The following is a 14,792-nucleotide window of genomic DNA, read 5'->3' on the forward strand; positions in this document are numbered from 1 at the left end:
AGGCCTTACTAGAAAAATTTTTAATATAGTTGAGTGGATTAGTATTTAAAAAAGAGAGAAAGAGGGGTGCCTGGGTGGCTCAGTCGTTAAGCGTCTGCCTTCGGCTCAGGTTATGATCCCAAGGTCCTGGGATCAAGCCCCGCATCAGGCTTCCTGCTCCCCGGGAACCCTGCTTCTCCCTCTCCACTCCCCCCCTGCTTGTGTTCCCTCTCTCACTGTGTCTCTGCCAAGTAACAAAATCTTTAAAAAAGAAAGAGAGAGAGAGGAAGAGAGAGCTGTATTAAGAAACACATTTTGTTTAGAGTTCAAAAGCTGGAAATACTCTGAACCCAAAATGGACCTCTAAGTTCATGCAGAACCATTTGCCCAATCTGGGACAATGTGCTTTGTGAAGACTGTGAGATGTGAATTCTACTCAGAGGGTTACTAAGTAGAACAATGCAATTATTGCTGAAGAAATAATGGTGATGGGCAACCTTGATTTAGATATGAAAGCAGTTCTGCCAGGACTAACAGCCATGGGACCGGCATAGAAATGTGGGCCTTTGCCCAAAATATGTGTCAGTTTGTTTACATGTCAACAAAAAGGGAAAGGAATGGCAAAGTCAGGTGTGTATAGTGATCCGCCCGTACATGAAACACGGTCTACCTAGGGCAGCTGGACAAATGCAGGCAGTTACCATACTCATGAGGACACAGGAACAACAGCAGGTTTAGATCAGAAAAGAATTTATAAAGATCAAAACTAATGGCTCGAAGATTTTTCACTTTCATCTCCAAATTTCACCACTTAAACTTATTTTGAATAAAAGGAAAAGATTATACCAAATTTCTGTCTAGATTGATTAAGGTAGTGGCTTGGACTTAAGTTTCTAATGTTTTCTTTAAAAAAAAAAAAAATTCCACAACTTTATGCCCAAACTTACAGATGGATTTATTCTGAAGAGTATGTATAAGAAACTGTACCCCGCCCCCCCCCAACACATTGTTATAGTAAAGGCCATGCTGGTTGGCTCTTCAGCTGGGTTTTGAAGAACAGGTAAAAATTCCAATTCTTAAAATTGAGGCAGAGGAAAAAGGTTTTCAAGGTGAAGGAATACCATCCAAAAAGACTGATAAGTGGACTGTGTTAGAACACTGTGTGGGATACAAGGCTGGAAAGATACAATAAAGAATTACAACTAAAATGGAAAAGAAAAACAAAACAAAACATTGTTTTCAATTCTCTTGCCATAAATTTCTCAGAGCAAGCATCTGCTTTCCAGCCTTAATGCCATTCACTGAGTATGTTTTCATACACAGCAAAACTTCAATCTAAGCTATGCATTTCTTTGCTTATATTCTCTCACCCCTTAAGAGAGTACCTTACTGCAAATATCAAAAAGATGCACTCCCAATAATTCAGTTCAGGGCCTTCCCATCAGTAATCTTAATAACAGGTTCATTCTATAACAGAGGAAGCTGAAATATTCCTATCTTTTCCCCTTGCATTTTGAATTTGTTTACTGAATCTTACATTACTTTACTAAAAAAAAAACTACTTTCAAAAAAATTTTATTCTGTCAAAGCCAAGTTTACATTCATTTAGTGCTTTATTTTTCACAAAAGAATATAGGTAATGCCTGTAATAAGAAATTATTTTCCTACATTATTCTTTGTCAGCCACGACTTTAAATCATATTGAGCTAAAACCTCTTCTAACATGTCCACTGGGAAATCTCAAGGATACTACAAACTTCCATTCAAATTGACTTGTGTCCCATTAAAGGCTGCTCAGCTTTGGTAATTCTCCCAACAGCTCTACTATCCAAGCCAGAAAGTCAGGGAATTTCCACATGTTTCTTTCCCCCCATCTGGTCATGTCAATACCATCTATTAGAAGACAGACAATGATATACCTTTATTCCCATACTGACTGCTACAGCTCAGTTTGTCCCTCTACCACTTAATCTTTTATAATTCTCTTCATCAGTCTCCCTGTTTTATCCTTACAATCCACCCTCCATGCTTCCATTAGTGTTATTTTAAGACAAAAATCCAAACTCATATCACACTCCTGAAATCTTCCAGTATGCCACCATTCAAATGTTTTTACCTTCACCACTAGGCTCCTATCTATCCAACCCCTAACATTATATACCTCTGTCTTAACTGCCCCCAAACACCTTGTGGTTTTCACCTGTTCCTTTGAGCCCTCCATCAATACCTCTGTAGAAGTTATTCTGCTGCTTCTAGGCTGGCAAGTCCTAATTTAAGGTTTGATTCAGATACTACTAGTTCTAGGAAATTTCTTTGACAACCTCCTCCTATGAAGTTGTTTCTCTCCTTTAGCTGTGATAATATCTGGGGCAGCATTTTCCACTGTGCCAAATATATCTCATACTGGTCTCCAAGGTTAAGATGGAGAACTCCCCACAAAGGCAAGATACTATCTCTTAATTCTTTAGACAACTAAATTCTAAACAATATATATAGTCAATTATATCTACATTAATATCAAGGACTGGTTATAGCCATTCTCGTTTATCAACAATAACCAACTCTGAAAACCAAAACCGAAAATAAGGTTGTCTAACAAGAGTTAATGGTCAGGATGCCTGGGTGGCTCAGGGGGTTAAAGCCTCTGCCTTCGGCTCAGGTCATGATCCCAGGGTCCTGGAATCGAGCCCCACATCGGACTCTATCCTCAGCAAGGAGCCTGCTTTCTTCCCCCTCTCTCTCTCTCTGCCTACTTGTGATCTCTGTCAAATAAATAAATAAAATCTTTAAAAAAAAAACCTATAAAAAAGAGATAATAGTCATACTAAATTCTGAGCTCAAGGAAGCTAATTATGGGGATAATCAGCTTATCCAGTGACATACCAGTTAGAATATTTACCCACACCACGTTTCCATATGCAAATCAGCTGTTTGGACTGTAACTTAGTCTAACAAGGCATTTCAAAGATTTCCAAATGCCAATGTAAAGGGAAGCGTCAGTAAAATGTGTGCTGAATTCATCTTAATGTATGTGTATTTTTAAAATAAATGTGCAAGACCACTACTAACTTTCATGAAATAGCTTGTTAACAGTTGCATGCCCTGCCAACCCTGCCCATAAGCTCTTGAAGGACAAGGATCCTATCACATTTTTATTCTTAGCAAACTCTAGGCACTAAGTAAAAGTTTACTGAAATGATAATTCATCCATCTAAGTTTTTGTTTGAGTCACACACAATGCACATGAACTGCCAAAATTAATTAAGGTTCTTGAATATGATATTGTTTGACACTAATTCTTTTCATTGAGAAACTATTTTGAGTATGGCCAATACTCATGCATGTCCTATATAAAAGAGATTAAAACTTAGTGATTTCAGAAAGACTACCAATATGAAATATGTACCTTGCATGGGTATAAAATATAAAAAATGTGTTTTAACGTTCTGAGTGTGGTTAGTGCTATTAAATAAAGCCTGTATCCTGAAGGGGGAGGTTTTTAGGTTAACTGGCTTCACTTTGTTTCATGTCTAGGTCGTGCTATGCTCAGTACAAATGTGAGAAAACATGCTGAGCCCTGTTTCTCTGCAGCTGAGAATTATCTACCTATGTGAATTATTTCAAGTTCCTTTTTTTTCTTCCCAGATATTTAATCACTTTGGGACCAAATAACTTCAGGAGGTAGTCTAACAGGGAAAAATCAAGTAAGTTAGTATTATTAAGGACTCTGCAAGTCCTAGGGCTAGGAAATGGGGCAAAAATTTTTAAATTTAGATACAAGCACATTTAAATTATCTATACTAATTTGGGTGATATATACTATGGAAGATATATATACAAATATATTCTAATTTGTTGTTACACTACAGAAAATTGAAACCTGGATGTAGTACATTTTTACTGTACATTTCACTTCTTTTTAAATCACAGATTCTATGCACTATGAGTACTGCCTAATTTTGGTTATCTTCTACATCCATAAGATTTTAATGTTAATAGTTCCGACTGGAAAGTCATTAACTTATGAAAATAAATCATTTTTTTTCTTTTGGTTCAAAAACCCAATGAAAGGATAGGCACATTTATTTCATGTAAGTCATAGTCTGAACCTAAAATGGAAAGCAAAAGATTGATATGCATAATAACATATTTCAAATCTTTGTAACAGAGAAAAAAAGCATACAAAATTTAGGTATGAGACATCACATCATTAAAGATGAAGTGACTAGACAATGGTTTCTATGTTCTATCTAATGAGAAAAATGTACATGTGACTATTGAGCCTTAAAGGGTAAAGGAGAATAAATTTCAGACATCTTGGCTCCTAATACTTAACTGTTTCAATCACAAGGACTCAAAGAATAGATATTTTTCCTATCATTAATAACAGTATTTCAGTGCTAACACTGGCAGGTTAATATTGATAAAAACTAGCGAGTGGTTTACCCTGACAGTTTAAAAAATGAAGAATAATTATAAAATACAAAACTAATGAATTTCAAGAAGAATTAAACATGTAAGAATTTAAAACCCATTTCTGTGTCAGAAAGAAATGTTCAAGAGGAAAATGGATTTCTAATTTTGAATTTCTGGCCCAAATTTGCCACCACAGAAAAAAAGAAAAAAATTACCTACACCTCACCAAGCTATTATAAAAACAGATGGCATTATAAGAGTAAATCCGGCTTTTTCTCTAGCAATGCCCAATGCAACCGAAGGAAGGCAGAGAACAAATGGTGCAAGTCTGAAGGAACAGGCTCAGGGTAGTGCTGCAATCTAAGCCAGAAAAGATGCAGATACTCAAAGAGCAAGGCCAGCACCAAGTCTTCCCGTATACCCTGGTTCATAAACCATCTCTCTGAATTTGGGGCTTTTTTTTATTAAGTATAGCATTCTATACTTCCTAAGAAAGATGTTTAAAAATATACATAGAAAGACATTAAGAAAAATAAAATTCAATTGTTCAGGTGAGGTACTTGGAATTATATTTAGGGGATGACAAAATGATACTTGACAAAGTATATATTTATATTTAACTCAAAAAAAGAGGCATTAACATATTCATATAATCTATCATAAATTTCAGCCCAATCACCCTTAAATGCTTTTGATTCTATAACTAACTGTTAATTACAGACAAAGCTACTCTACCTAGAATGCCACTTGATGACCCTGTATTAATATTGCTAGACCACACTCATAACTTTAAAAAAAAAAAAAAAAAAAAGCAACCATTTACACTTACTAAGAAAAGCAAACATTTACTTCAAATTGCAGTATAGGCTTTTCAATCACAAAAAGAAAGAAAAGAACAGTGATCTGACAGTGGTCACATCCTGTGCAAAAAACTTGATACAAAAACAGTAACACAAGGTGTCTGAGCTGCTTACATTGCAGGAAAAAGGAAATACAGTAGCTGAAATACGGCATTCCTGGGAATCAACTTCTAAACCAATAGAATGCCTTTGAAATGATTTCATTTATCTGTATATTAGTAAGAAAGCCCCACCACCATAAATAGTACAATATTTAAAAATTAAAAAAAATTTATATCTATCTAAGATAGATAGTGTATTTGTACTGTTAGACCTCTTTAAGTGCAGAAGGTGGTTCAGGTTTTGCCTTTTTCTTTTTTTTTTTAATTAAATAACTGCCCATATGCTTTATAAAGTTCCACTCAATTGCAAAAGCCAATTTAAATCAAGAAATATGTTATCAAAGTTGCATAATTTCATTTGGGACTGCCAGCAGGTTAAAGTCTCAAATCAAGTCTTTAACATAACACTCATTTTTAGTCAATGAAAAGTTAAAAAGTTCTCAAATCTTCATTATCCTCTTGAACTTGCCCTTCTAAATGATCCTCAGACTGCAATTCCTAGTTTGCAAATAAAAGAATGCAATATGCATCATACTTCAAGAAAAGACGACGATGTCGAACTAACATGCTTCTGGATCTTTTCCCTGCTCCTCTCAACCTTCTTTATAATTTCTGCTACTATGCACACTGAGGAGGTGAGACCCACAAGAAACAGCAGATCTGCAAGAGAAAATAAGTTGCATTTTACAATTCTTTGAAACAACTGCAAGGCTTAATAGCTTACATTTTTCTAGCATTGTAACAGAGCTTTTAAAATACTCTGCTTTACAACCATTCTAGGAGGTACATACAATCAGCCTCGGTTTAAAAACGAGGAAAATCAGGGGCAACCCTCTCAGGTCCCCTCCCTCTTCAGGAGCTTTATACTATGGCTCAATAAACTTTGCTTTGCTACCCACCAAAAAAATAAATAAATAAATAAAAAGGAAGAAGAAGAAGAAGAAGAGGAAAGTAAGGCTCAAAAATGACTTATCTGAAGCCATATAGCTAGGAAAGGCAGCAGCCAGAGAACTAGAACATAACCTTGTAACCATAATCATTAACGGCAACACAAGCAAGGGGAGTTCTCTATTTAATAGATCACACAGCCTTTTCAATTTTAATTTGATTGAAAACTGCCTATCTAAAGATTATTTAGGAACTTCTATCCATTCCATTCAAGAGCCTAGAAGAACTTACCATTCAAAGACCATGTCTTTGGGGCACCTGGGTGGGCTCAGTCAGTAAGCATTCAATTCTTGGTTTCAGCTCAGGTCCTGACCTCATAAGTCATGAAATTGAGGCCCATATTGGGCTCCACACTCAGTTGGAGTCAGCTTGGATATTCTCTCCCTTTGCCCCTTCCTTCACTTGTGTACATGCTCTCTCTCTCTCAAATAAATAAATAAAATCTTTTTAAAAGATTTAAACATAAGGAAAAGTGAATTGGGGGAAATCAGACAGGGAGACAAACCGTGAGAGACTCTGGAATCTTTGAAACAAACTGAGGGTTTTGTGGGGGGAGGTTAGGTGAGCCTGGTGGTGAGTATTAAGGAGGGCACATATTGCACGGAGTACTGGCTGTAGTACATAAACAATGACTCTTGGAACACTGAAAAAATAAAATTAAAAAAAAAATTTTTTTTAAAGAAATAAATTAAGACCATGTCTTACAATAGTATCCACACTATTCCATTCTTATTCATTGCTTGAAAAACTGCAGCTGTTTCCTTAAGACCCCATTTTTTAATATGAGGAACAAGTGTAAATATGAAATTAAAAAACTGAAATTAAACTATTTCAACCTTAAGGTAAATTCTAACTTATAGCATAAAATACAGTGAGGCTGCATACCTTATTTTCATAAATACCCTCAATTAACTTAAAAACACAAGAATTAAAAGTAGCATTACCACAAAATACATGAGTCCTCACCCTTACACAGGAAGATTCTTTTTAAATGTACTATATCATAATACATTTAATATATAGTATATGAAAGAATAATGTCTACCTTCCATATAATCTTAATAAAATTTTCTGCTTTTAGGGTCAGGCTGTTATTTTGTAAAACAAGAATGCACAAATTAACAAGTAAGAATAGTGAAATAATCGTTTACTGAAATTGTAACTTTTAAGAAGAGCAACCTGGTTTTCAGTAAGCCCAAATCTAGTTTTTTCTTCATGTAAGATTAAAAAGTTATAAACTACAATTGCTCTAAAACCAGTTTTCATTTGCTGTAGTTCAGATTGAGCAACTACAATTTGACAACTGATAAACAAGAAGAAAAAAAAAATCACAAAAAATTTTAAAGCCTAGAGTTAGGCAAGTGGCCTCCCCCCAGACTTCTCCAAATGCAAAAACTGAACACAGTCCTGTTTGTTTGTTTTAAAAGATTTTGTTTATTTGACAGAGAGAGACATAAAGAGAGAGGGAACACAAGCAGGGGGAGTGGGAGAGGGAGAAGCAGGCTTCTGGCCAAGCAGGAAACCTAATGCGGGGCTCGATCCCAGGACCCTGGGATCATGACCTGAGCTGAACTGAAGGCAGATGCTTAATGACTGAGCTACCCAGGAACCCGGAACACACTCCTTTTTCAAATCAATTCACTTTTTCATCTCACTTTTTAAAAAGTTTTTGAACAATAGTTTTTGCATTAGATAGTTTTTACATTAGAAAATACAATAGTTCATATAAAAAATATAAATTATAATAAGATAACATTTCTTTACCCAGTATACTTAGGCTCTCGGTCTGAAAAACTTTCTGAAGTGGAGGAAAATAAATAACTAATAATTGTCCCATGATGGATCCAAGAACTGCGTAGCAAAACATTTTATTACTGCAGAGTCCAATCTCAAATACAGACTTGGTCTGTTGACAGAGCAAAGAGTTAATTATTATTCCTTGGTCATTGAAACAGCTTCTTTATTATCACAGTCATCTCTAATTTTTAATAAACTGGACTGAACTAGGCGATGCCCTACAATCTCTTAATGGTTTGACTACTATTTTGGAAAAATTCAGATAGAATAAAGGTACAATTTAAAGTACCTTCCCTATCAAGAAAGTTTTCTCTGCAAGAGGATGCTACAATAACATCAACAAGAGACCACAGAAAGAAAAGAAACTTACGTTAGCATTTCAAAACATCGGAAACTTCATTTGTATGATTATTTTGCTAAATCATTTCTATCCATTAAAGTGCATAATCTAAAAGGCTTTCTTAATGAATAGATCTAGTTATGTGTGTAAATATTGTAGCTTCTTCAAAACTTAGTCTAAATTAATGACAATTCATTGTACTTGGCAAGTTCCAGCATACCAAATGGCAACAGATACAACTGAGGATTTATAAGGAGCTCTAGAATTGAAATGAAGAGTCAGGCCTCAAAATAGAACTAGTTTTCAAGAACAATTATTCTCTGAAAAAGTACTACTAGGTTCTAGCCCACAGCCCATTGATTTTCTATCAAAACACTTCAATCAAGAAAAGGCGATCATATCTTAAGATACAACATGGGAAGAAAAGCAAATTTAAAATGTCCTAAGCTCTGACACACTGACAAATAATCAGAAAACATTAATATGCACAAAATTTTTCTTGTACTTCTAACAATACTTCCTCCTAAAATGAGACTAATACCATCTTAACAGAAGCCATGAGGTCTGTCCAATACTCTCGGATAATATTAACTTGAACCTATCTTAAAGCTACAGATAATAAGAAAATGGAAAGAAGACAGACCAGGTGATTAAACTTGTGATTAACTTGGATTTTCTGGTCATGAGTAAGGCTATCTGCCCAAATGCCCTATCTCCATTATGACATATTTGTAGGTACATGTTTATAGGGAAGATTGTGTCTGGGGCTATAATCTGTGAAGACAAAATCAAGCAAAGCTAAAACCCCATAATCCTTGCCTACTTATAATCAGAGAGATTGTATTAATTGAATCAGTCAGCTAAGATCACCTAAGCATACCTGGGATCTAGAACTTAGTGCATTGAACATATCGAAAAACACAAAGCATGTGAAGGTCATTGTCGTGTCTCGAGGTGTTATCACATTGTCTCGTAGCTGTCAAGAGATTTTGATAAATGATTATCAGTAGATGAACTTAATGAACAAATACTGCAAGCTTATAAAAGGTTAATATTTTCGTTGCTTCAGAATAAAACAGCTTTAGTCTAAGACATAACAAATATAAGCGACCTAAATTTCCTATATGCCATTTAAATAAATCACTAATGAATAGCTGTAATCTAAATAAACAATCTTCGGGACGCCTGGGTGGCTCAGTTGGTTAAGCAGCTGCCTTCAGCTCAGGTCATGATCCCAGCGTCCTGGGATCGAGTCCCACATCGGACTCTTTGCTTGGCAGGGAGCCTGCTTCTCCCTCTGCCTCGGCCTGCCACTCTGTCTGCTCGTGCTCGCTCTCGCTCCTCTCTCTCTGACAAATAAATAAATAAAATCTTTAAAAATATATATATTTTTAAAAAATAAATAATCTTCTCATACACCATATATTGAATGTTAAAACAACTTTCTTTTCTGATGAAATAAAGTAGCAACAGACTCAGATTTTCTAATTTCTCCCCAAATATTATTTTTATTGTTCTGATACCTTTGCAGATTTAAACTATTCTAATAAATGAATCAGCAAATCACCCATAAAAACTGAAATTAAACTATTTTTAAATATTATTATTGTATTTTCCAAAGAGCTCTCCTAATTTTCTAAGCTTCTGTGTAACACACCAAAATAACTAAGTCATACAGAATGCATGCTATTAAAGCAGCTTATCCAGTGACTATACCTCCCGCCAGAAGACAAACAAAGTCCCACAAACAATGATTATTGATGAAACAAGTATTTTAAGTATCAGGTTTTTGGTCAAAATGCTGTCCTTCCAGTTGCGTGGAGGCTTACGAATGACATCTTTATCCACTGGCTCTACTCCAAGGCTTCAAAACAAATAGAAAAGTATATTACTTTAAAGTTTTAAGGTTTGGATTTGTTACTTTTACACTCTCATTAACCACAATTATCCAAGAAATTAAATGCTTTTTTATGGAAACAAAATGCTGAATCCTAAAGAAAAGGTTGGCTATAACTACTCAGGTTTATTAAAAAATAACCATGGATTTTATCACTCTTCCCTTTTTTACTCCTGTTTATTTGGCGTAGTTTGATGGGAGACTCATGGTCAATTTTCAAAAAATTGTAAAAATTGTCCAATTTCATTTACACACAAGTTTACTTATTTCAAATATGGCCTGAAATACTAAGCTACTGAGTAAACTCTGAAATACCTTTCATGCAAGGTTTTGACTAGGATGATTTGTTATAACGGCCACTAACATGTATCACTCAATTACTTTTTCTGCTGGAAAGCAGAATCTATGGCCCATTACCAAAGAAAATACTTAGATCCTTCAATACTTTCCCAAAGTCTCTAAAATTGACAATAGAACCCAGGTAATAAAACTAAACTCAGGATTTCTCCATCACATCTCATTCTTAGAAACAAAAACTTATTTCCTGAGGAAAAAGACTATTCTCAACTTAAGAATGGGCATCTAAACATCTATTCTGTTCTCAACTTAAGAATGGGCAACTAATAAAAAAGCTCAGATCCGGGACACATGAACAAACACCAAAGAGCGTAAATGATATATGCACAAATCACACAACTTATAACAAACATGTTGCTACATGAATGGATTTCCAGTGCCTATCCATGAATGAAATCTTAAAACTTAATCATCAAGATATCACACCTTCTTTGTCTTTCTACTAGTTCACGCATAAAAAACCTCTTACCTCTGAGCTGGAGGTCCATCCATAATTATATTGATCCATAAAATCTGCATGGCATTGAGAGGATTAGGAAAGTTCATTAATGTAGCCAATGAGATTAAAGTTAATGCTGCTATACTCCTGTCAGAAAAAAAAGAGTCATTAAAAAAATCTGTCAGCACAGTATAATTCTTACTAATTTTACAATACCACTTCTTCAGCATTTGAAAATATCATTTTACTACTGTGCTTTTAAAAAAAGTATGTATTTCTGAGTATCCTATGCTTCATTTGTGTGCACATTTTGAAGCTAAGAGTTAAACTTTATAAATCCACAGCATTTAAATAAAAGATTCCAAGATGTTTGGATAACAACAAACAGAAGAAGATTTTAAAAACTGAGTTCAGTATAGCTGTTACTCCATAACTGTTAACAGTTTCCACAATATTTTGGCAAATGTTTTTTGCTACAGAAAAGCCCTTCTACTTTTGAAAAAGACACCAAAGAAACACACTAAGATCTGACACTCCTTCCTTAGTTATTTCTGAAGCTAGTAAATAATCCACAAACATTTCTGTATTTTGATAATGATACAGACATCATCTCTTCATCATGCCATTTTAAATTTTAGGATAGAATTCATTTTCATTTGGAAAACTTACATATGAACAATGCTCAGAAACAGAGCCCAGAAGCTTTTAAGCATTCTGCTTGAATTCTATTTCTCATATTATTTACCTATAAGACCTATGGTGACAAACTTCTTACAAACTTACGTGCTCAGTTGGAATCTAACAAAATTTTTAATGTTATTATAAATCCCTTTACCCTCTTCAATTGCAGACCTGAAATTTAAAAAGAAATTAAGTAAGAAAAACTATCACACAAAAACAAAGATCTACCTATAACACTGTAGAGCTAATGCTGAAAACAAATTTCCAACTGACATAACACATACATCACTAAAAGAATCTATTATTTTCTTCATATAATTAAGATTAGAAAAAAAAATACAGAAACATTAGTGTGGTATGGAATGAAAGTCAAGCCTGTGAAGCTCTATCTGAACTAATTTCATTACACTTTATTAAAATTCTTATTCTTGAAGATATTTCAACATTAAAATCATCCATTGTCTTTTTACATAAGAGATAATACTACACATTTATAATACTAAAATAATGATCTTCTTTACCCCTCCAATTTTCTTTTTCTTAAAGGTACAAGATGCATGCATGTTTAGTGTTAAATTAACATATGTCAGGAATTAAATAGTAATAAGATACATAAGAATTCTAGAATTTAAGCTGTCTATTGCTCCCACACATAACCAGGTATGTGCTGTAACAGAATTATATAGAGAATAAGGTTTACAAAAATTCATTTAAATTCTCATCTGAGAAATGTCTGGGTGGTTCAGTAGGTAAAATGTCTGCCTTCAGCTCAGGCCAAGATCCCAGGGTCCTGGGATCAAGTTCTGGTGCAGGCTCTTTACTCGGCGAGGAGTCTGCTTCTCCCTCTGCCTCTGCCCCTCCCTGCTGCTCATGCTCTCTCTCCCTCTCTCAAATAAATAAATAAAATCTTTTAAAAAATTAAAAATATAAATAAATTCTTATTTGGTTGAATCTAGGAAAATATGTGTTTTTTAAACAATTTTCCCTTCCTTTTAAGATTTCTATACAATTCTAAGAATGGAAAGAAAAAAACTTATATGCCTACAAGACCAAGGCAGTTCTGAGTCCTGAGATCCCACATGTTCCACTTTACGCCACCATGAGTTAATGAAGCATGCCAGGCATGTAATGAGCATGAGTCACTGAACTAAGGAAGATTCAGGTTATCTCTAATAACAGGATTCAAGTGACCCCCGCCCCACCAGAACATTGTACAACTGACATGACCAGGTATCAGAGAAGAATCTTAAATCAATTAGAAACAGTGGCTAAAGGAGACAAAGCTATTAAAATTTGTAGCTTATATCACTGACAGCATGGACAATTACAGACATAAGGAAATATGTATGGATGGAAACCTGGTTATAAACTGACTCTAAGGCTATGGACATGCATATTTCTGATAGCCTGAATTTAACTAGATAAAGGCACCATGAGGGTTTACTGCTGTAAACCCAAAAAATTGTGACATCTGGCTACACTCAGTAAATATTTCTTAAATGAATGACTCTGCCATTTATTATGTCTTTTCCATCCCATACAAATAATATTGTCCAAAAACCACACAAAAGACCATAAATGAGATTATTTAATTCTAGTACAACAGTTTAGTTCATCCACTGCTGAATACTGTAATACACTGACTATCCCAATTCTTTTCCAGGTGAACTGTCTGGAGATGGGGTACAGAAAAAAATGGGAAAAAATTCTGTGATATGCATTCACTGACAAAACTTACATTATGGTTTGGAAATCATCATCCACAAGGATCATGTCTGCTGCCTCTTTGCAAACATCTGTGCCAGTCTGACCCATTGCAACTCCAATGTCTGCAGCCTTCAGAGCAACTGCATCATTGACTCCATCTCCCGTCATGGCTACAACCGACCCATTCTTTTGTAGAGACTGGAATGGGGAGAAAGGAGATTCTGATAAGAATGTTACTTCCACAAAGATAAAAGGATAAGCAACTCCTATATTTTTTTTCACATCATAAAGGAAAGAATATGGACCACTGAGTTTTCAACAAACTTCAACATATGAAGGTCTTAAGATAAAGCTTAGAAAAAGTTCCTATTAATGTAGACTATTATGTATGAGAGCTATGTCTAAAGTCTGATCTAGAGTTAATTAAACCATGGCTCTCAGGGGCAATTTTGCTTTGTAGGGGCCACATTAGGCAATGTCTGGAGATATTCTTTATTATGACTTTGGGAATGCCACTGGCATATAGAGAGTACGAATCAGGGATGCTGCTAAACATTCTACAACGCACAGGACAGCCCCTCAAAACAAAGAATCCAGTCCAAAATGTCAATAGTTGTGAAGGTGGAGAAACTCTGAACTAATACAACGGAGGGCTATTCTGATTAAGAACTTATGCCCTTTAACTAATGGATACTACGTCAGTTGCTTTGTATATATTTAGCTGATTAATATAAATAACCATAACCTTTGAAATACTGTTCCCACTCATAACATTTCCTTTTCTTGCTGTATTTACTCAGTTTTTAGGCAATTACTGCTATTTACACTGGGATGATTTGGCTATGAACTCCTGTCAGAACATACATCTACACTGTTCAATTGTTTAAAGGTTGTGTTACAGATATTTCATTAACGTTTTCTTCTATATCTTCCTTTATTAACTAAAGTATTAATGCTTCCATTTAAACCTCTTAAAAAAATCTCTTTTGCTTCACAATACTTCTGACTGTAATGTTATATCAATATTCCTAGTAATGGAAGCATAACAAAAGACAAGAAGCATTCTGGAGATATAGATAAAACAATGTGAATCTTAATGACCCACCTTAATAATTTTCATCTTGTGCCTTGGACTAGCTCTGTAAAATACTGCAACCTGTTAAAATACAGGAAACACTAAAAATCTTCAACAATAAGAAATATCAGAATAACCCATGTACTTGTAACAATGATTTTTTTAAATTATCAATTTAAACTGTATTTACTTTGT

At 34.7% G+C, this 14,792-nt stretch overlaps 1 protein-coding gene across 5 annotated transcripts in view; it reads right to left on the reverse strand.

Moving 5' to 3' along the window:
• Positions 1–14,792, reverse strand: part of ATP2C1 (ATPase secretory pathway Ca2+ transporting 1) — a 177,017-nt gene that overhangs the window by 9,936 nt on the left and 152,289 nt on the right. For 4 of the 5 annotated variants that reach the window (XM_044252384.1, XM_044252383.1, XM_044252382.1 and 1 more), the window contains 8 exons: positions 14,628–14,678; positions 13,554–13,720; positions 11,918–11,986; positions 11,165–11,281; positions 10,158–10,305; positions 9,322–9,417; positions 8,069–8,210; positions 5,892–6,016 (listed from right to left, as the gene is read on the reverse strand). In XM_044252384.1, coding sequence (XP_044108319.1) covers positions 5,892–6,016; positions 8,069–8,210; positions 9,322–9,417; positions 10,158–10,305; positions 11,165–11,281; positions 11,918–11,986; positions 13,554–13,720; positions 14,628–14,678 — 915 coding nt within the window. Of the gene's footprint in view, positions 1–937; positions 1,155–5,891; positions 6,017–8,068; positions 8,211–9,321; positions 9,418–10,157; positions 10,306–11,164; positions 11,282–11,917; positions 11,987–13,553; positions 13,721–14,627; positions 14,679–14,792 lie in introns of those variants that run through there. The other variant, XM_044252386.1, reaches the window with a different exon arrangement.

This window comes from Neovison vison, chromosome 6 (genome assembly GCF_020171115.1).
Source record: "Neovison vison isolate M4711 chromosome 6, ASM_NN_V1, whole genome shotgun sequence".
Taxonomy (NCBI): domain Eukaryota; kingdom Metazoa; phylum Chordata; class Mammalia; order Carnivora; family Mustelidae; genus Neogale; species Neogale vison.